Below are 22887 nucleotides of genomic sequence, written 5' to 3'. Positions count from 1 at the left end.
GCAGGTGACTTGGTGACAGGTGAAGAAAAAGGGAGCATGACTCACCGCTGTGGGCCAAACTCTGTGAGTGAATTGTCAGACAATTAGAAAAAAAAGTAACTTCTCAGCACACGATTGTAAAGGATTTAAGTCTTTCACTGTTTACGGTATAATATGCTGTGAAAAGATTCTCTTAAGAATAAAGCCGGAAAGCACTGCTGTATGAGCGTGACCCTCTAGCCCTCAGACAGCACTGCATGTGAAACAGTCATCCTACCGTGAAGGATGTAGTCAATGCCAAGCAACAGCGTGGCTTTGCTTGACCAAACTGTCCTGCAGTCCCGATCTGCCCCACTGTGGTGCAACTTAAAGAGGAGAAACAGACAGCGGTGACCACTGAATGTTGTGCAGCTGAAGTCTTTTACCAAGGGAGCCTTAAACAGTGTTGTTAAAAAGAGAGGTGGTGTAACACTGGAAGCTCGCCACTGTCCCAACGTTTTTGGAGTCTGTTTCAGGTGACAGATTATACATGTGTTTATATTTATAAAATACAAATCTAATCTTGGTGGCTTTGTCATTAACACATCCAAAAAGGGCGTTTGTAAAATGCCGTGACTGCAGTTTAGTCCAACATGCTGCAGTTTCTTTGCTTGAGACTAGTTTAAAATGTAGATCAGCTCTTATTTCTCAGATTCCCACCACGCTTCCATGGTCCTGTCATGTGACACATTCTCCCTTCTGAGCTAATTATAGAGGCAGGTAAACAAACACATTGCATACAGCCACAACATGGCAGAGGGACGAGAAGTCCCACTTTTTCCCTTTCATCAAAAAGATGAAAACTCCTCACCCGTCAAACTCAGAGAGGGGGAAAGGAGCTCACAAAGATGTCTATATTTGCAACTACAAATAAAATAAAACCAGTAAACGCAGCTTACTGCAAAGAGTAATCCTGTAATCCAATACCATCCAGAATTAGGCTTTAACACACACTGTATACAGACACTTCTCCTGACACACAGAGCTGGTGTGAGTTTGTATGACTTTAACAACAGTGTCCATGACTGTTTCTGACTGTTGGGTCTCTAAATTAGCCCCTTTTGAGAGGTTAATTAAATGATTGCTTACTTCTGTTGCATATGTAGAGTAAGGTCTGCCTCAGAACCAATCAGAGTCCATCAATTTAGTGATGCTCATTCAGTATGAAATCACGTGTAATCAAGTGAAAAGGTGAATGTAGAGTGAGCATCAGTGTAGGAATTAATTTAATTTATTTTCATTTTTATAGAGCAGGGACCTGCAGTGTTGTTATTTGAAATCCAGAACTGAGAATCAAATTTATTAAGCTTTAAAATGTCTACTGTTTTTTTACAGTATAGTATTGTATTATTTGAAACTGTGCTAAAAGAATAGGCAGTTATCTGGTGTTTTTTTACTGTCACATGCCTGCTCTGCTGTAAGAGTGAAGCAGTGAATCTGAGGTTAAAGTGCGCTGAAGTGTGCATTTATATCAGGTTAATCATTCAGAAATTACAGCCCTATGAAATGGGATATGCAGTTTTATGACTTCTCTGTTGTTTCTTGACCTGTGGTGAAAGTCAAAGCAAGTCCAAAGAAGACTGTGGCACTGCCCAAATATGTACAAATAAGGATGCACTAATATGGGAATTCTGGGAAGATACTGATATCCCATAATATGCACGTACATATCTGCTGATGCCGATATGCACATATTAACATTAGACTAACATTTATTGCATACCATTTTAGCGTTCAACCAGCTGTATGCAAACAATAAATGATCTGCTGATACCAATATTCTGATATCATCGTGGATCACTACTTTATAGCTATAAATGCAATGCAAACATCCAGTGACATGTTTTATGGCTAGCTCAGTTTTATAACTAATTCAATGTGAAACACGTGTTGTGTTCTTATCACAGTGACTGCTGTTGCACTAAGAACCTCCGTCCCTCTGATTGAAACCTATATATCGTTATCCAACAATTGGATTCCTCCTTGAAGCAAAAACTAGGCCAGTTCTAAGCAGTGCACCTCACCGTATTTGATATTAATGTGTCTGCTTAATAACTGCAGCTGAGTTCTAAGAGCGAGATTGCATATTTATATGTGCCCTGCGGGTCGTGTGAGTGGGAGAAATCCACTGGGCCCTATTGTCTGTTCATTTCTCTTCCCAGGCACAGCGTCAGTAGCTGGATTTGACTTGACAGCCGCTGTTTAGGGAGCGAGGGAGGAATGTTAGACTCTCTGTTCCTCTCTTTCCTGACTGTAAGAAGGGCCTCAGATCAGAGCCGTTCTGATGGGCTCCACGTTTTCATACAGATATACAGTGGTTTCTGATTGATTTAGTGCAGGCGGTTGAGTTTATTAAGCTCTTATCTGCGTGCATTGTGTACTTTACAGATGCTGTGGGCAAACAAATTGAGAGTAGGGTTGTTATGGTTTATCATGGTGTGTGATGACACAATAAAGAGGAAAAATATGCTTCTGTGTGTCAGAGCTTTCCCTTTCGTTATGAACCCATTCAGTTTAAATACACCAGTGACTTTGGTAAACTTTGGTGTGCTGCCATTAATCAAATCCCTTTTCTGGACTCCGAAATCATATTCAGGCAACCTCAGCATGGGGGAAGTTGTCTGCATTGAACAGGGTGAAAATTATCCCTCATGAAATTCATTCATTCTTTCATTCATTCATTGTCTGTAATCATTTATCCAGTTCAGGGTCGCGGTGGGTCCAGAGCCTACCCGGAATCACTGGGCGCAAGGCAGGAACACATCCTGGAGGGGGCGCTAGTCCTTTGCAGGGTGATCACATGCATTCACTTACCATCTCACACCTATGGACTCTTTTGAGTTGCCATTCCACCTACCAACGTGTGTTTTTGGACCGTGGGAGGAAACCGGAGCGCCCGGAGAAAACCCATGCGGACACAGGGAGAACACACCAGGAGAAGCAAACACACAATGGCACAAAATTCACACATTCATTCATTCATTGTCTGTAACCGCGGATCCAGTTCAGGGTCACGGGGACCAAAACTCATCTGTGAATATTCCATCAACATAAGATATAAGCACAGGATTTTCTGATTCTCTCTCTCTCTCTCTCTTTCCTGTCTTTATGTCATCCATTTAATCTTGCTCTTTTCCAGAGGAGACAGTCTTGTTCTGTCCCTCAGTGAGTAATCCTCACCTCTCCACCTGCAGTACAGACTTGCCCTAACACACACTTAGCCCACTCTCTATTTTCTACACCCACACCAAGAAATATTTCTCTTCATTCCTTGTTCTTGCTGTTAGTCTGTGAAAGTGTGTGAAAGGCTGTTAGTGGTGAAAGTTGGATGACGACAGGGAGACAGTCAAACACATCCAGTCCGTGTGTGTTATCTGGGTTTTTCAAGGAGGACAACACATCGCTCCATGACCTTCTCAAACCCTGCAAAGCTGTCACTCCCTGTGTTTGCATACAACCGACATACAGCTCTGTTTGCTCAAAGACGTTATATAAACTGCAGTTAGAACAAGAATCAGCGATGTGTCAATTCTACTGATGGTTTATTTAACGACACAAGCACAAAAAACAGAATTCCAATGCTGTCTTTGACCATCTCGATTTGTGTTTTTGTAAATATAAAGACATGGAATGTGATGCCTGTAACACACTCCAAAAACTTGGCAAAATAAGAGTAAGTTTTATTGGCTCTAATAAGTTTTTGGAGTAGGGCGGCACAGTGATGCAGCAGGTAGGTGTCGCAGTCACACAGCTCCAGGGACCTGGAGGTTGTGGGTTCGATTCCCGCTCCGGGTGACTGTCTGTGAGGAGTTGGTGTATTCTCCCTGTGTCCGCGTGGGTTTCCTGCGGGTGCTCCGGTTTCCTCCCACAGTCCAAAAACACATGTTGGTAGGTAGATTGCCCCCTCCAGGGTGTATTCCTGCCTTACACCCAATGGTTCCAGGTAGGGTCTGGACCCACCGCGACCCTGAACTGGATAAGCGGTTACAGATAATAAATGAATGAAAGTTTTTGGAGTATTTAACTTCCCCCATTTTTAGTTGTACCACAATAGGCATATAAATATAAATGGTATACAAGGAATAAATGGGGAAAAGACGGGGCGTAGTTGTCAGCTTTGGGCCAAACACTAGAGAACTGTCAAACTCAGATGGGTCCGTCAGTGCCCACAGCGAAGTTGCTGGCTGATGTTTAGAAATATACTTGGATTTTAGAGAGATATATGCTGCCATCAAAGTGACGTACAGGGAAGTACATGGTTATTTCAGCAAGACAATGCCAGTTCTCATTCTGCATGGGCTACAACAGCTTGGCTTCGTAGACACAGAGTACATGAGCTTGACCTGCCTGTGGTCCAGATCCGTCTCCTATGGCGCAGTAGAATCAGAGGAACAGACACCGGTGACCATTTTAGTCCAATCTTACTTTAAAATATAACTTTTTACTTTTTTTTTTTTTGTAGAAATGTATGAATCTAAAGGTTTTTTATTATTATTATTATTTTTTACAAACAGAAAAGGCTATATCTAAGACAACAGGGGTTCCTTTACCTGAACGACTGATATAATTTGTTTTGCACGCATGTATATGACCATTTATATACATGTGAAGTTTCCCGTTTTTTTGTGTTATTTTGTGCTGATGGTGATCTCTGCTTGGGCACTCTGCTGGAACCCTGAGGTACTCTGCTGTGTTTGGAGGTGGAGAGACAAAGGAGGGATTGAGAGGCAGATGAAACTGGTGGCTAATGTCATGCTGCGGGACAACAGAAGGCGTCGGCTCCATCCCTCTCGGCTGTGCACCCCCTCCAGCCCCCCGCACTACAAACATTAGCATTGGCATCTGAGCGCAGCGTCAGAGGATCATGTGTCCCTGTCCTGGCACTGGGAGGTGGCTCAGGAGAAAGGGAAAATGAGTGAGAGGAAGGAGAAGAGCTGCTAGGGACAGTTCAGAGGTGCTGTGGATGTGAAAATGGGGAACTGCTGTGCCTTTCGGTCCGAAGAGGACTCTGGTCATGAGATAGTTGTGGTCAGGCGCAAGTTTGCGTGGCCACCGGGTGAGAAGGCTGCCTTCAGGACAGACAGGTATTTGACATCCTTTTCACTGGAACCGGATTGATACTTCACTATTGTTTATTTCATTTGCGCTGTGTCCTGAAAATCTTGGTGTTTGGGTTCCCTCTTTCTGTATTTATTTAGTGCCGTGTTACAGCATGCAGGCCCCAGCCTCAGTATAGCACACTCAGCAGTTCCTCTGCACTGCTCTGTTGGCCCAAACGGAGGTGGACTGCAGGCTGCTGGCACAGGGGGAGATCTCTCTGATAGGAACAAGACTGAGGGCAGAATGTGTGAGGATTTTATTGAGCGTTGCCTTAAAAGATGAAAGGATATTTATGTCACCCAATTATTATAAATTGTTATTACACTTGGTTATTGAGTGTTCAGTGTAGCGTTTGAGAATAGCCATGCTTTCTTGGAAATAAGGAACAGGACTGAGATCTAAATCCCAGATGTACCACGGCCTGGAAACCCGAGAAAGTTCTCACCGTGAGGGAAGGACTGCAGGATCTTTTTCAAACTAGCAGCGTGAGGGTCATAACCATGGGTCATAGCATTTGGTCAGGGGTGGGCAAGCCATCTCAGTGCACAACATGCTTAGGTAAAAACATTAATACAACATCATAAAGTACAATAATTTGTATTAGTTGTAAGCCCCATATAAACAATGTGCTACATTAATACAGGGGTTCTCAACATTTTGTACATGCCCCCCTCCTCAGTGTGTCTACCTTAAACCTGCACCCACCTCCCCCACCCACCCCATCGATAATTAAAACACTGGAGATATTTTTTTTGTTTTCTATCTCTATTGAAACACTGAAATACCCCATTCATAATGTTCTTAAAATACTTAATATTCCGCAAATGTCTTTGTTTTACATCCTATTCCCTTTTTTCTTTTCCATTTATAAAACTCTGAGTGCCCGTCTGTTCCTAGTGTCACGCAGAACTGTTTGCTGTGGGTTAGTTTATAGCTTGTAACACTTTACAGTGACCCTCCCACAAAAAAATCACTGAGGAAACTGGATTTTAGTAGCAGGTGTTTGAGGATTTTTCCGCTGAATCAACGCAGACATTTTTGCCACTCAGTTAAACTTGTTTATCATCACTTTTTATCGTCCTGTTTTTAAAATTGACAAGCCGTCTGGTCAGTTTTTAAAGTGTGAGCTGGAAAACAGAGTGTGTTTTTATATATCATTGCTGTCCAATATAAAATGCGTATTTAAAAAATAGCAACTATTCAGTAGAATAAAATAAACCTTAACTTTCAGTGGAGGTCAATGTAAAAATCATTCATTCATTGTCTGTAACTGCTTATTCAGTTCAGGGTCGCATGTTTTTGGGTCGTGGGAGGAAACCGGAGCACCTGGAGGTAACCCATGCGGACACAGGGAGAACACACCACACTCCTCACAGACAGTCACCCGGAGGAAACCCACGCAGACACAGGGAGAACACACCACACTCCTCACAGACAGTCACCCAGAGCGGGACTTGAACCCACAACCTCCAGGTCCCTGGAGCTGTGTGACTGTGACACCTGTTGCACCACTGTTCCTCCCCAATGTAAAAATATTCAGAGGACTTTTGGAGCATTTCTATTGGTCCATTCATCATAAAACTACCACACATTGTGAAGGACAGCTGTAAACTAACTTTAGTAAACTAAACATCCACAAAAATGGAGATACATGTTTTTCATAGGACATTGACTATATGCTGCGTGGGAGGGGCCAGTGTGTGGAAAACCCAGTGTCAATCATTTTCAATTGCAGCCAATCAAATACTAGGACAACAGGGGTTCATCTTAAAAGTTGTTCTAAATGAGGGCAGTATAAAATGACAGGATAAAGAATAACATCGATTATTTTCAGGATTAATACTAAGCAACAGTCTCCATAAAATGACAGAAGATTCTGATAATGTGTGAAACTTGAATTATACATTACACAAAGACACTTTAATATAATGTATGTATGAGCCTGTGTGAGACAGTCCAGCTGTAAAATGAATAATTCTGCAGATAATTTCCTCACAATGGAATGCATTTTCTGGATGTTATGTCACACTTTCAGACTCAGACTCACACCTACAAACATATGCCAGAGGTAAGAGGGCGGTTCTCAGAAACAAGTGAGGCATAACACACTAGTGCAGTTTAGGTAGGTTAAACTGAGTAAATGTTTACACAGCCTAAGGCATGAAATCCTGTGACTGTTCATGCAGTGTTGTTACTCATTACGTGCACCGTTCCCTGTGTGGTGGATATTAACTTTTAATCCTGAATACATACTGTACTACTATACTGTACTATACATATAACTGCGTGCATCTGAGATGTTTTAAGTAATTCATTAACTGGGAATAATTGATGGTGTAAATGCCCAAATAATTAGACTATTTTTATTGGCCCACAATGAAAAGTGAAGCTGCGTAACAACCACACTAACAATCCACGCTCTTCTGGACCTGAAAAAACCCTTCTTCCTCAGCTGCTGACAGCTTAATGTTAAGGCTGGTGCGCACACTTTTCAGAGGATGTTTGTTGACTACAGTAAATACATATTTTGGCCTGTGGGTTATAGTAGCCCCTCTCGTCCCAGAATGCGAGTGTACACAGGAATTCTCTGGCCTTTTTTTTTTCTCAGAAATGCTTTAAAGACTCCACTTTCTGAAAGTGTTTTCTGCCGTGGAGGTTGATTCCGGTGTTTAAAGTGCTCCAGCTTGTTCTGCACAGCGTCAGTGAAATAAATGCTGAATGTTGGCATATATTTTTAAAGTAGTTTTTTGAATGAGATACTCCACTGTGTTCTTGTCTCTCAGGATTTTTCACAGATCTCAAAGCCTTGCATTTAAGATCATGGCAGAATAGATTCGATTAGATCAATCGCTCTGTTAATCCCAGAGTCATGTATTATAGCAGTATAAAGATGAAATAGAAATGTGTATTAAATAATAAATAACTGCTAAAACAGAAGGAATAAATATTCAACTAAAATATAGCTAAATTATAAGGAAGAATGTATAATCCACATGTAATAACTGTGTGAAAATATAAAAGTAGCTGTGCAGTGAATAATTTAGCTGCAAAAAATAAATTATGCAGGTGACTGAACGTCCAGAACGAGGCCAAGAATCATTTCAAAATGTCCGGTGAGTGGCTGAGTACGAAAAAGAATAGGGATCAGGATTTTGGGAAAAACAAATTGAGTATTTTGATAAACAAACAAAGTTCTCTCCACTTTTTATTTCATTTTTACGAAGAAAGAATTGCTCTGCTTTAATTTCATCAGCTAAATCTCATTCAGGCAGTGGAACAAAATCACCTGGAGCCTTTAAAACACCCCACATACACACACCGCAGAACTCCTCACTAGAGGGCAGTGTAGAGCCTGGGCCCTGTTCTTCTGAACACAGTGAGGCACAGAAATAAGGCACGAGCCCGCGGTGTAGACCTGTGTGAGAATGGCGGAAATGTTGTTTACTGTTTTGGAGATGAGCAGCAGAGGCTCTGAGCAGCGCAGAGTGCCACAGTAAAAAAAAATAGAGTGGGTTTAGACTGAACACATGATCAACAGGTGTGGACCGGCAGTAGCCAATCAGATGAACTCCTCACATTCCCTTTAAAGCTGAGTTTGACCCGGTGACACAGCGCAGAGACGGTTTACTCGTGGCAGCGCGTGCGAGGAAATAAATATGTCGTCAATTTAAAAATAAATATGAATTCCCATCACAGTAAACCAAAACGATAATGATAATTGTATAATTGTTATTACATGAGTATAGTTATTCATTTAATATAGTTTTAATGTTAATAATATTACATTTGAAAAAATACATATGAAAAATATTTTTAAATACATATGATTTTACAGATATATTGATAAATTCATTCAAATATTAACACTTTTGAACATTAATGACAATAAGTTATACTTAAAATATTTATATAAATAATTAAATTCATTTAATGTTGAACTAATACTATAATAATCCTTTGTCAAAATGTTACAGGATAATAATTTATTGCAGTTGATCGCAAGAATAGTACAATAATAATTGTTCATATCATTATTGATGTTCACGTACATGAACAGTATCAGTGTTTACCTGATTACCTGTGATTATGGCATTCTGTTAAAGTGATTTAAACTATATTTTTCTTTGTGTTTTCTGGAAGTGAGGAAACAGTGTGGGTCTCTTATGTTTGTGGTAAGACCAGATCCGGGGAGGCACTGTGCTGTAGTGTTTCTCACTGTAAATGTTTAGTCTGATGACAGAACCAGAAGGACTAGTGCAGCTGACTGCAGGTTACTGTAAACAGTGCCTGAGGAGCGCTGCACCACACAACGGATCTGAACAGTTACACATCCCACTGAACAGTGTTCCATAATAAAAAGCAGGAGCCTAGTGATGGAAAGCCGCTCTGTGCACTGTTTATAATGCATTTTATTCCATTCCATGTTTTTGTTTGAATGTCGCCTTTTATTTTAGCAGCTACTGATAACATCTTGATTTCATTTGGTTATTTGTTTGTGGTAATCTGGTCTGTGGGTCACGTGTGTGTGTGTGTGTGTGTGTGTGAGAGAGAGAGAGAGAGAGAGAGAGAGCCTATAATGCTGGAATGTCGGTGGGATGAGTAATTTATGCACTGCATTTTAATTTCCAGTGCATTTAGATGTGTGTTTGGTTTATATGTATGTGTTCTGTGTGTGTGTGTGTGTGTGTTTGGGAGGAGGGGGGTCTAGCATCATATTGTGTGGGCATAGAAGAACCGTGTGACTTTGGGACAGAAGCTTTTGTATTCAGTCAGGCTGAGAGTTTTTTTGTAAACTATTTTAGAAATATTAAATACTAGAGAACTGAATAATCAGAACCCTTTTTGTGCTAATAATGACATTTACTCTGAGAAGAATAACTGACTCCTACTAGTGACTGCACTATTCAAGAATCCTTTGGTTACACACACTTGATCCAAAGGATCCGCTTATTATTGAGCCCCTCATGAGCTGGAGCTGGTGTGTTAGTGGATAGTGGAAATTGTGCCCAGTTGGAACCAGGCAGTGTGTTAAATATAAGTAGCTACCATTAAAGCTAACTTTGGTCGTGCAAGAATTACAGGCTGCTCTTCGTTTGTGTTTATTGTTTGAAAAATCTAGCCACAAAAAGGTTGGAGTAAGTTTGAAAGAGCAGGGATATAGAGCTTGGCAATTAATCGAAAAATGAATCAAAATCGACATTCTGAACTTCTGGACATAATCTTGTCTATATCGATTATGTCAGTTATTTTTATTCTGTTATGTTCCCACAGTGTGTTCATGTACTGTCCCTTTAAAACCACGCTACCGAGCTGTAGTCACGTGATTCTGCCCCCGTCTGCCACGTGGAAGCAACCTAAACGCAGAGGCTGACCAAATGACTCGAGCAGCTCGTGCCAAAGAGAAAAGGAAAAGCTCCCAGCAACATTAGAAAAAATATCCCTGCTTTAATCCTGGAGCAGATTTACAGCACAAGCCTCATCACTGAGCTGAGGGTCAAAAATACAACAACAAAATAATCGTTCATTAATCGTAATCATGGTAAAATGTACAATTAATCATGATATTGATTTGCGCTCATATCGCCCAGCCCTAGGAGGGAAAGTGTATACATGTCATATGTGTATTGGCAGATAAATCCTTGAAAATTAGTATCAGACAGATGTTTGACCAGCTTTTCAAACCTAATATTTGTTTGTTTATTTTTTTAATTTGATTTTAGCAGCTTAGTTCTTGCTGAACTTTCTCCCCAGTCGTCCTTCACTTCCAATTCCACCCTTTCACAGCAGCTGAAGACACCTAATAATTGCACCAGCCTTAGCTTGCATCTCATGCATAACTAGGTTGATTAACTTTGTGGAGCATACAGAGAGTTATACTGCCCTTTAATCAGTGAATGAATCTTACTTTACAGCAGATTCTTTTATTGTCTGTTGAAATGACTCAGAAAGCAGTTGAACCAAACTTTCTGGGCGTATTTGCAGTGTATGCATCCATACTGTGCCCAGTAATTTTAATAAAATGTGAAAGACTTAATAAAACGAAACACAGCAGATTAATCACATACAACAGATGAATGAATGAATGAATGAATGAATGAACCCAGTGTGGGCCGTGAAGGTGCGAAAATGTCAATAAATTCGCCTTCATTTAAAGTACTGATTATTCAAAGGGAGTCCGGTCCCCAGTCGGTCTGTAAAGCCAGCTGCTCGTCTGAAATAATGCGTCTTATTGCTCAGGTTAATATCAGGGGTAATTAATACTTATCTGCAGGAATTGCACAACTCCAATTAGCAGAGCTCCTGATTAAAGAGGGAGCTGAGGCTTTGATCTTAGGAGCTATAGTTTTTCTCAGCCACTGAATGTAATCCACCGTATTCTTTTGTTGTGGTTTCTGCTCTTTGGGTCTGTGCTGTGCAGAATCAAGAGTCGGATCAAAGACCAGCGTTTTGTTATTGCACTTTTCCCTGGAAAACTTCTCCTCGTGGACAAATAATGATTCCCACTGAGAGTGACAGACTACGCTTAAGTGGAATTTTTGAGTCCATTAATAGCAGGAGCTATCTTTAGAGATCTGGAGTAGAATATCTGGTTCACTGAGACCCATGAGACAGAGAGAAGAAAATCAGTAAAACATGAACGCTCTGACACACACACACACACACACACATATGCACATGTATAAACAAGGTGTAAAGCTGCACTAGCATTGGGGTCTGCTATGATGGGAAGAGAGAAGTGGAAATTCTAAATAGAACTGACCATGGAACAAAGCATGTTATTTTACAAATAAAATGTCTGAGATTTTTTACATCTTTATTGCGCAGTTCAGTTTAATAGTTTACAGCAGAGATCTTCAAATCTGAAATGTTGATAGCACCGCAGCCATCTTGCATTCTGAACTCTGGGCTGGTGAGGCTTTTTAGTCACTGTTTGAACTACCACAGAAACTAATTTGTAACTCGAGTTGTTTAGTTTTGTAGCACTTTTGGACTCATCTGCTGAACCTTTCTCACTGTGTTTTGGTTGCGCTCTCACTTTTCATTGGTTAGGGGGAGTAGGTTCAGATGAAGTTGTTGACCAGTACAACCCGTCAGAGGTGTGCACTCGAGTCAGCGACTTGACTCTGACCCCTGTCTGTAGACTCGTGACTTGACTTGGACTCGTATTTTGTGACGTGTGAACATTTCTGCAACTTGTACGCTACGAGATTACAGATGACAGACCTGACTGTTCATTCCTAGCAGTAGTTTGATCAGAGGAGGATGGGAGGATGGGTTCCTCCAGTCTCAAGGGAGTTTATCCTTTGCCAGTGTCGCCTTTGGCTTGCTCGCTTGGGGCTTTCTGACTTGCATTGCCACCTGTTCTGATACTAATTCTGTAAAGCTGCTTTGTGACTAAGACAGTTGTAAAAAGTTGAAATGATCCAACGTTTAATGTTCTCAGAGAGTACGACAAAAGCCCGGAGCCCTCCGGCTCGGACCGGGACAGGCATCGGGCTAAAAGTCGTGTGGTGTTTAAATGAGTGAGAGTCTATGTAACATCCCCTGGCTGGAACCATGGAGACAAGGCTGTGTGTGTGGGTGGGTTTGATGGTGGTGGGGTGTATACGTGGAGTTCAGGCTTTCACTGCTATGCAGAGTACATAAGCTAATTATTTTCATTTCTCTTTTCCTGCCTCTTCCTCTTCAATTCTGTAGTGGTTTAATGATCACGTGCTCATCTGCATATTCTTCCTTTTTAATTCTTCCTCTAGTGTCTTTAGCTACTGGATCTGTCTTAAAGGTATTATTCAGATTCTGTGTGTGTGTGTGTGTGTGTGCACGCCTGTGTTTGTAGAGTGTGTAGGCGGGATGAGGGCAGAAGTAAGCACAGCTTCCTTGCAGTGTTCACAGATGCCACACACACACACACACACACACACACACACACACACACACACTCACTCACACAGAGTTGCAGCCTTAAGACTTGACAGCTCACATCCTCAATGGAGATATGTCTCCGAGTCAAGCTACACAGATTAAGACCTTTTTTTTATCCCCTAAACCTGATTTGTTTATTGAATCATATTTATTGTTGTTCTTATATAGAAGTCTAATATGATTCATTTCAGATTCACATTTTTCATCCCTTCATTCCTTCTTAAAAAATCAGCATGGTATACGGCATTACAGTGGGTTGGGGGATGCGAGAGCCTCATATCTGTGAGTGTGGGTTGAGTGAAGGGTTTTCGGCGCTGTGCAGTTCAGCTCAGAGAGAGCACATTTCACAGACTGCTGCTGAAGGAACAGAAAAGTGTGAATCAGTGAAATAAGGCTCTACACTGTTTAGAAGCGTAACTGGCCAGCTAACGGGCACATGTGGTTTAGCACACCACAGCAGATTATTTTCCAGTGAGTTCAAATCACACATATTTAGAGGATAAACCCTCATACCTGTGAGCACAAAGTCGAGTGAAGTGTCTTCTGAGTATTTTGTTTGTTTTCAGCTTCTTTCCTCTGTCATTTTACCTAAACTCAGCGCTAAACTCACAACGGAATTGGACTAGTGTGCTTGTGTTATTTCCCCACCCGTTTTCAGAGTGTGACATCAGTAATCAGTGAGTTACCACAGAACCCCCTCCCTGTGGCTGTCTCAAATGCACATAAATTAAATCTTTGGCCTTGTACTTAAAGACACAGAAGAGAAATTTGACACACCACACACACGTCATAAATACCATGCACTTTTTAAAATATTGTGGTATACTTCCACATGCTCGTGTTTCCTCCCAAAGTCCAAACACACGTTGGTAGGTGCAGTGGCTGTGCGACTGTCCACAAGTGTGAATGACTGGGTGAGTGTGTGAAACTCTCCAAAGGTGTGTAAGTGCCTGAGTGAGTGTATGATGCCCTATGATAGACTGGCCTCAACTATTGCCTGGCAGACTATGTCTCTTCATGTCCCAATCAGCAGCTTAGAAAGGGAGGGGTGAGGGAGGGGCATTCAGTTGGTTGTAATATGCAACCTTACCACTAGATGACACTAAATCTCACACTCTGCACCTTTAACTGTATTGTTAAAACTCCTGATCTTCTTTTGGGTATTTAGTGAATAGTAGAAAATGTCAGATCTATTTCTTCCATTAGTTATTGTGGTCATCACCTTGGCTATCACTCTCAGTTTTGCATTGGTGACATTTTTGTCAAATGTGAGTCTCGCTGTGGCCTAAAGCTTAGTTTTGAGTTTTATTATGTCTCTAAAAAGCTGCTGGTTTAGTTTGTATCAGTGTGATACTTTCAGCATTTACCCCTTAGTGGCTTCAGTCTTGCTGACTGACATATTAAAGCCCCCGACTTCCCGCTGGACGTGTATGAACTTGTGTTGTTATTCTGTTTGCAGTAACTGAGGGGTAATGGCTCATGAAGGCGGCTAATGAACTGTTCTCAAGACTGAATGTCAACATGGAAAACTTTGACACATTTAATCAAACATACTCTCCCTCTTCTCCACAGTTCTGTGTCTTCATGAAACGTCTGTGGCCTGCTTTGGTCAAAACCCTACAGCAGCATTCTCCCGCTGTCTAAACCATCCTGTTCAGAACGGCCACTTTCAGCGCCTGTTCCTTTAAATGATAATGAGCTGCTCGCTGTTCACCCCGACCCCGAGCGCACAGCAGTGAGGAACGAGGAGCAGAAGCTCTGGTTTTTAGTCGTTTTCACTCTGTTCTCTTTCTTCTTCATTCTTGTTTTCTCAGTTTTTACTGTTTAACCTCATCTTTGCACTCTCACATAAACGCAGGCCCAGCGCTGTGATTGGACAGACTCAGATGAGGGGGTGGGGCAATTCTAAAATCTCTACACTTGAAGTCTGAAGCAGTGCAGAATCAGAACGGCTCAGTTAGACAGAAAACTGACTGGGTGAAGTTGTTTCACAGTGTGTGGGTTGGTGGCCTCCAGATACCCACTTTTGATGTGAGCAAGGGATGTTTTTCGTAACATGTCCCCATTTTAATGTGCTTCTGATTGCAGAGCTTTGTCCTCTGGGGTTTGTTGGCTAACTCTCTCAGGACATTACTTAAAGAGAACACATGATGGATGATCATAGAATCCTGTTAACAGTCTCGCTCCTTCCTTCTTCTGGTCATTCCCTTCTTCTGGTTTTCTCCCAGCGTGGATCTACCTTCCACTGTGTTCATAATCCCTCGTTCCCTCAGCTCCAGAACATCACGCCTGAATCAGAGCGAGAGTGAACGAGTGACTGAAAAAGAGCAGGTTCACACTCTCCACCCCTCCCTTCTCCTGAGTGTGTATCGTGGTACGTCAGAGCAGCCTGTGTGTGTGGTTGTGTGTGAGTGCTGAGGCTGGTGACGGTGTGAGTCAGTGAGGAAGGAGAGCAAGGCAAAGATTAGAGATTCCTCGCAGTGTGTGGAGCTTCTGCACGTCCTGAGCTCTTTACTAAGGGACACACTTCGGGAAGTAGGTACTCCTGCACGTGCCTGAGCCATCGCTAGCTCTTCAGCTCTGCCTGTGGACCCTCTGTCTTCCTCTCTATCTCCTCTCTCTCATTCTGTCTCTATCTCTCTCTCTTCCTCCTCCGGGAGTGAAAGCAGTCAGGGCACGCTGGCTGTAAATGTGGCTCACTAGCTTTCCGACTGGAAAAGGGACTTTGGCACCTGGAACTGTTTGGATTATAAGCTAGCCATGTGGAGTCAGTCACGCTACTCATCACACACATCGAACACTGGACATCCCTTTTACCATGAGCCCTACAGGTGGGTTCCTGTGCCTGTTCTGTGTTGCACCTTCTAAACATGTGTTACCTATATTCAGAGCAGCTGTGTTCAAAGTTCCTGAACCGGTTGGTAGCTCTTGTGGAGATTTTAAAATAATATTAAAATCTAGCTTCCAGATATTGATGTAATCGTCAAAGACAACAGTCAGTCATTTATTTGTGTTCCTTGTACTCATTCACAAGTAAACGCTAGTCATTTAAGACCACTTTAGTGGTCTACTTAGACTTATTTGGGCAGCCTTGCCCTAAAGATTAGTTAAGAGGGCTTGGGACTTTGGGACCCTCGAGTGTCAGGGAGAATGGGGGACAGTGGGAGTGAAGGAACACTCCTTCATAATGATTTTTCCATACATGTTAATTATAAGATGATAAATGAATGTGTTAAACATATCTTTCACATAATATTTAAAATTTACATAGAGGATATGTTTAAATGTAAGGACCAGTGCCCCCTCCAGTGTGTGTTCCTGCCTTGCCAGCGCTGTTCATCCTTCAACATCCACAGCTGAAGTGCCATTGAGCAAGGCACCTAACCTCCACTTGCTCCCAGGGCACTGGGGTTTAGCTGCCGTGTGTGTGTTTTAACATTTTGACATTGGTTAAATGCTAAGGCTGTGAGGAGTTGGTGTGTTCTCCCCATGTCCGCGTGGGTTTCCTCCGGGTGCTCCGGTTTCCTCCCACAGTCCAAAAACACACGTTTGTAGGTGGATTGGCGACTCAAACGTGTCTGTAGGTGTGAGTGTGTGAGTGAATGTGTGTGTGTGTGTTGCCCTGTGAAGGACTGGCGCCCCCTCCAGGGTGTAATCCCGCCTTGCGCCCAATGATTCCAGGTAGGCTCTGGACCCACCGCGACCCTGAACTGGATAAGGGTTACAGATAATGAATGAATGAATGCTAAGGCCCAATGTCGTTACACATGGTGCAATGCAAATAAATGCATGTTCTCATTGTTCTTTAACACTTATTTTCATCAGATTCCAATAGGATTGGCCCAAATGGATAAATCCCTCGGTGTTTACTCATCTAAACCTCAGTGGCAGCTGTTGTGGTGTAAGAATTGTCGACACAGCCAATGTACAGCTGCGATCAGATTCATTCCAACGGAATCTCAGAGCTGGCTGAACTGGCTGGTCAAGTGAATTCAGTGGAAGAGGCGCCACAAATTTCAGGCACCACAAAATGCCACAGATGTCAGGAGTGTGGAAGTGTGTTCTTTGCTCACAGGGCATACAGGCACTTCCCTCTAGGGCTGTTGTAAAATCACGCAGGTCTCGTAGAGTTGGGGCCATGTGCCAAAATCATCAACGCCCTCAGATAGAAATGAGGTAATGTTTATTTTCTGGGAGGAGTTGAACAATGGGGAAACGGTTGAGCTGCTGGTGCACACCCAGATAACTGCTGATAGTCACAGGTATGCTCCAGCGTACAGGTAACACAGGTAAACACACCCACCTTTTATCCTGCAGGCTGTGATTACGTTGTGCGCTGCCCTGGCGTCTGATGCAGGTCCGTGGTCTTCACCCGTGTCTCAGCCTCTGGCCGTGGGGTTAAACAGGGGCACAGTCCTGGATCATTTCTAATTCTCTGCCCAGATGTTCCTGGTCCCAGCTGTTCATCTCCTGGGGCTGTATGTCACTGTCTGGAGACTCGTCTTATGTCATTTTATGTTCCTGGCTGTAGTTACATAATCCAGACTGAGCAGCCATATCATTACAACAACCTCCTTGATTCTGCACTCATTGTTCAATATTATCAGCCTCACTGACCACACAGTAGTCCTACAATTACAAGGTGTAGCCTGTCTATTGCTCTGCATACTTTGTTACCCTCCTTTCACTGCATTCTTCAAAGCTCAGGGCCCCAACAGAGCAGATATGATTTGGGTGGTGGATCATTCTCAGCGCTGCAGTGACACTGAGGTGGTGGCTGTGTGTTAGTGTGTGTTGTGCTGGTGCGAGTGGATCAGACACAGCTGTGCTGCTGGAGTTTTTAAACCCTGTGTCCACTCTCTGTTTGACACTCCTACCGCTTGTCTCTGTCGCTGTGTTGGTCATCCTCCAGTCCTTCATCAGTGGACACAGGACGCTTCCTCTCTGGGAGTGATTTATTTCTGCAAGTGAGGTTTGAAGAGACACTTCCCTGGTGCTTCTCTCAGCAGGTCGGCTGTGTGATACTACATTGCCCCTTGTGGGGCCTGTCTGTCATGAATTTCCTATCTAGGGAGTAGGGCACAAAACAAAGTGTTGTTTACATGCGGTGTCTGGAAAGAAACAAATAAAATGCTTGTGGCAAGGATTTTCTGAGGCATCTGTATTTTTTTTTGTTGTTACACATCATTCACTATCATTGTGAATTTGCTGCTGTCTGCAGTCTGCAGGTTTGTAGTGTGGAGAAGGGAAGTTCATTTCTGGAGTTGCTCCGTTCAAGTCAATCCCTGTTCATTCAACTGCGGACCAGTCACGGTCGTTGTGGTCTGCATCATCGTGATGTGTATTTAGAGTTCTGGTGAAGTGTGTGTCGGGCTCCAGCGTAAGGTACGGTGTAGTGCTCCTGTCTGCGCAGGACCTAAAAGTTGCTTATGCCATAGGTTTAATGCTTAAGCAAAAATTGGTCTTTAGTGTTGGGTTCAGGTGTAGTGTGACTTGGCAAAGAGTAATGCAGGGATCAGTAGAAGCCCTGCCAGTTAGACTAGGTTGTGTGTGTGTGTCTGTGTGTGTATGAGAGACAGAGAGAGAGCTCTCAAGCAGCGGGAAGTTCACCTCAGTACGCTATGGACACGTATGAATGGCTGTGTGTGTGTAAATAAGTGTGCCCCAGTTGACAGGCTCATCTCTGTACAGTAAATGGTTTGGGTGGCACAGCGGGGATAAGAGAGAAAGCAGATTGTTTCTGAGCTCTGACTCATGGAGCTGCGTCTGCGCTTCCCGTCCCGCTTTCATTCATTCCCTCTCTCCCCACACAACACAGCTCATGGAGGATTAGCTCGGGATAACCCAGCCATGATCTCCGAAATCTGTGGTTTTCAGACTATGGCGGGAAATGTGTGGTGAGTTTAAGACCTTCCAGGTTTCCAGCTGTGTTCGACGTAGCTGTCGGTGAATATATTCATGCCTCAGATTTAATGTTTGCGAATATCTTTGTGTTAACACAGCACAGAAACACAGCTCGGACCCCTCCTGAATCTGTAGAGTGGGTCTTGTCCACTAGATCACATCACCAGACCCTACGCCCCTCACAGAGAGAGAGAGAGCTGAGATGATGAAGTGAGCTCCCAACCACTGGTGGCACTGTTTCATTAATTTCACTACTCTGTTATTCACCTGAAGAAGAGCTACAGAATCAGAGATTTTATCTGTTAGTGCTGGTGATACACAAGTCTAAAATGCAGCTGGTTCTAATGATTTGGAGATTACAGTTATGTTTACACAAGTGTAGGTTCATGGTAAAGTGTAAGATTAGGGTTAGAGGGTTAGGTGTAGCATTACACAAGCACAAGACACTGCCAATAACTTTTGGAGCTTAAAATTAGGTTTATATTTAGGTTTTATGGTTACGTTTGGAGCTAGGTTTAAGTTTAATTCATTCATTCATGTGAACATCTATGAATATGTTTAGTACACATTGTACAAATCCTAGGAGGAATCTTTTCGACAAATATGTACAAATCGACCTTGAGATCAAGCTGTTCTCTGTGCAGCAAACTCACTCTATTCTTCACTTCAGATACTGCACAGATACCTGACAGTTTTGTACCAGCTGTTTGCTTACCCTTTAAAACCGAAACTAATGCCGGAGCTGCACAGATATAGGAGAAGCTTAAACTCCTTTCTAATCTGCTTGGAGTTCTGCCTTTTAGAACAGAAACCCACAGCGCTGTTTCAGTTCATTGTGCCATTTATAAAGAACCGCCCGCCCTGGAAACCCACTCCTGTGGTTCAAATGTGAACCAGGTTCATCCCAAAGAGAATCTTGGAGAACATGGACTGAGAGTGTGACCTGATACTTGGGGAAAACGTCACAAGGGCTTTATAAACGAACGATTGTAAAGAAAGGAAAGGGCACTGTCTGGTCTAAGTCAGAGACCCACTTGTAATTTTCAGACAGACGCGGCTTCTGATTGAGCCGGTGCTGTGAGGAGATTGAGAGGATGAAAGATCAGGGAGAGGATGATCCAGATGTGAACGTGTGATTGGTGCGACCAGGGGAAACCGCAAATGAATTCCAGATTCTGCCTTCCTCACCCCTCTCCATCTGTTTGTCTGAGTGAAGATTGGAACCATGGTTTTCCAGGGACCAATTGTTCATTGAGGAAAAGGGTCTCGTCTTTCCTTTTGGAAACAGATCTCCCAGCCTAGTCTCTCTGACCATGAGGCTCAACGGGCTGACCAGCTGTCTGTGGAACTGTTTCGGACTGGGTCATGTCAGGTAAGACGGTACCACTGAGTAACACTAGAAAAATTAAATGGTGCTTTCCACTGCATGGTTCCTACACTCCTGGACTTTACTGGACTCAGCTCACTGTTTGGTCAGTGGTCCCTGGTTGGCTTTCCACTACCACAGCTACTCCGTGAAATTAATCCGGTGTCGTCTCAAAACCCCATCTCTAACGGGAACAGCGGGGTTTGGAATCTACAACAACAGCGGCGGTAACATTAAGTGTTGTTTACTCATTGTCTATTCGCATGTTGTTGTTGTTGTTGTTTAGGACTGAACACAGCTCTGTCATCAGTTCAGACAGATCAGCAGAGCTCGTTTCTTCCTTGTTGCTGGATTCTTTCATCAGCCACCAATCCAAGGAGCGCTTGAACCTCTTCAAAAGACTACAGCATAATTTTATGAGCTTAATCTCTGCTGTATCTGGAGATTTTACAGATGGTGAGTTTGTGCTGGACGTCTGCATTGCGTGGCGTAGAGTGAGGACTTTCCTTGGACAATCAGCACTCTGCAAGGTTTACACGTCACGGTTTAGTCCCTACTTTAGTCAGCTCGCTTGGAACCACGAGAGAGCAGGAACTAAAAAAGAACCCCCTTCCAGGGACCAGGATCAGACGAGTTGAGACCCTGCAGAGGAAAAGAGACATAAGCAATGGCCTTTTTTTTTTCTTCCGGTCTACAAGCACCTCATGCTGGTCTCTAAACTCTTCGTTTGACATTTAAATGTTGCTCTCCAACACGGGACCCTGACTGCAGCCTCGCTTCTGCCTGGGCACTAGTGTCTGTGTTTGTATGTGTGGCCTTCATCACTAATTCATGTTGCCCCTTTGTGAAGACCTCTTAAGTCCTGTGGGTAATGCTGCCTGCTTTGCCGGCGGATCCATCATCATCTCCTTAAGCTTTGTGGGCAGTCCCCAGGCCCACAACCACTACCAACAATGTCTTAAAACATCTGGAGCCATTAGTGTCAGAAAGACTAAAGCAGCAAAGGGCACAAAGCCATCAGAGATTTGTCCGTTACTGTGGTATGAATCTGGGGAAATCCAAATGAGCAGAACCTACCTGAGAAAAAAGTGTAAAGGGGGGGGCATTAACTTGCTTAAGATGGACAGGGTGTTGTTTCTAATCCTTCTCCAAATGATCTACTGGTCAGTGACATATGATAATTATTCATGCATTCATTCATTGTTTGCAACCGCTTATCCAGTTCAGGGTCTGAAACCCACCTGGAATCGCAGGAACTAGGGAGTGGGGGGGCAGTCCCCTACAGGGTGACACACTCACATACACACACAGGAGTGTGGTGTGTTCTCTCTGTGTCTGCGTAGGTTTCCTCCGGGTGACTGTCTGTGAGGAGTGTGGTGTGTTCTCTCTGTGTCTGCATGGGTTTCCTCCGGGTGACTGTCTGTGAGGAGTGTGGTGTGTTCTCCCTGTGTCTGCATGGGTTTCATCCGGGTGACTGTCTGTGAGGAGTGTGGTGTGTTCTCCCTGTGTCTGCGTGGGTTTCCTCCGGGTGACTGTCTGTGAGGAGTGTGGTGTTTTCTCCCTGTGTCTGCGTGGGTTTCCTCCGGGTGACTGTCTGTGAGGAGTGTGGTGTGTTCTCCCTCTGTCTGCGTGGGTTTCCTCCGGGTGACTGTCTGTGAGGAGTGTGGTGTGTTCTCCCTGTGTCTGCGTGGGTTTCCTCCGGGTGACTGTCTGTGAGGAGTGTGGTGTTTTCTCCCTGTGTCTGCGTGGGTTTCCTCCGGGTGACTGTCTGTGAGGAGTGTGGTGTGTTCTCCCTGTGTCTGCGTGGGTTTCCTCCGGGTGACTGTCTGTGAGGAGTGTGGTGTGTTCTCCCTGTGTCTGCGTGGGTTTCCTCCGGGTGCTCTGGTTTCTTCCCACAGTCCAAAAAGACACGTTGGTAGGTGGATTGGTGACTCAAATGTGTCCGTATGTGTGTGTGTGTGTGTTGCCCTGTGAAGGACTGGCGCCCCCTCCAGAATGTATTCCCGCCTTGTGCCCAGTGATTCCAGGTAGGCTCTGGACCCACCGTGACCCTGAACTGGATAAGCGGTTACAGATAATGAATGGATGAATGAATTTGATATTCTGAGGATTATGAGTGTACTTCCTAATCAAATTTATTAAAATACAATTCATCAGAATTCCCTTCCCTTCCAGGAACAGTCCCATTATCCTGTAATGTTACACGCCAGATGTCCAGTAAACTTTATTAAGTCCCAACATGCACCCTGTAGGCACCCTGGAGGATTGGGCAGAAGGCCATTAGTTCACCTCCGGCACTGCTCGCAGCTAGTTTTCTGACCTCTCTCACTGCAGTGTCACACATTTTTATAATGTTGACATTTGAATGTCCTTCGTTGTTATAGAGTACCACTGAAAAGAAGATCATGTTTTCGAAAGACTTTAATCCTCCAATCTACAAAGTACTGTACAACCTCTGTAGCTGATTCACCATGCACTCGCCTGTTAACTTATCTCCAATAGTTTTGTTTATGCACTTTCACACTCTGCATAACTCTCCTTTGTTTGTGCAGCAGGTTCAGGAAGGACTTTCCTCA

General features: G+C 43.5%; 1 protein-coding gene across 3 annotated transcripts in view; it reads left to right on the top strand.

The window, feature by feature from the left end:
• plekha7a (pleckstrin homology domain containing, family A member 7a) overlaps positions 1 to 22887 on the top strand; it is an 82421-nt gene that overhangs the window by 9001 nt on the left and 50533 nt on the right. Inside the window, exon 1 of one of the 3 annotated variants that reach the window (XM_066684681.1) lies at positions 8556 to 8656. The exons of the other annotated variants lie outside the window; for them this stretch is intronic. Within the exon in view, the coding sequence (XP_066540778.1) occupies positions 8646 to 8656 (11 nt within the window). The 5' untranslated portion in view covers positions 8556 to 8645. Of the gene's footprint in view, positions 1 to 8555; positions 8657 to 22887 lie in introns of those variants that run through there. 3 annotated transcript variants of the gene reach the window in all.

Source organism: Hoplias malabaricus, chromosome 11, assembly GCF_029633855.1.
Source record: "Hoplias malabaricus isolate fHopMal1 chromosome 11, fHopMal1.hap1, whole genome shotgun sequence".
Taxonomy (NCBI): domain Eukaryota; kingdom Metazoa; phylum Chordata; class Actinopteri; order Characiformes; family Erythrinidae; genus Hoplias; species Hoplias malabaricus.
Note: the sequence above shows the minus strand (reverse complement) of the source record. Positions and strands in the feature narration are given on the sequence as shown.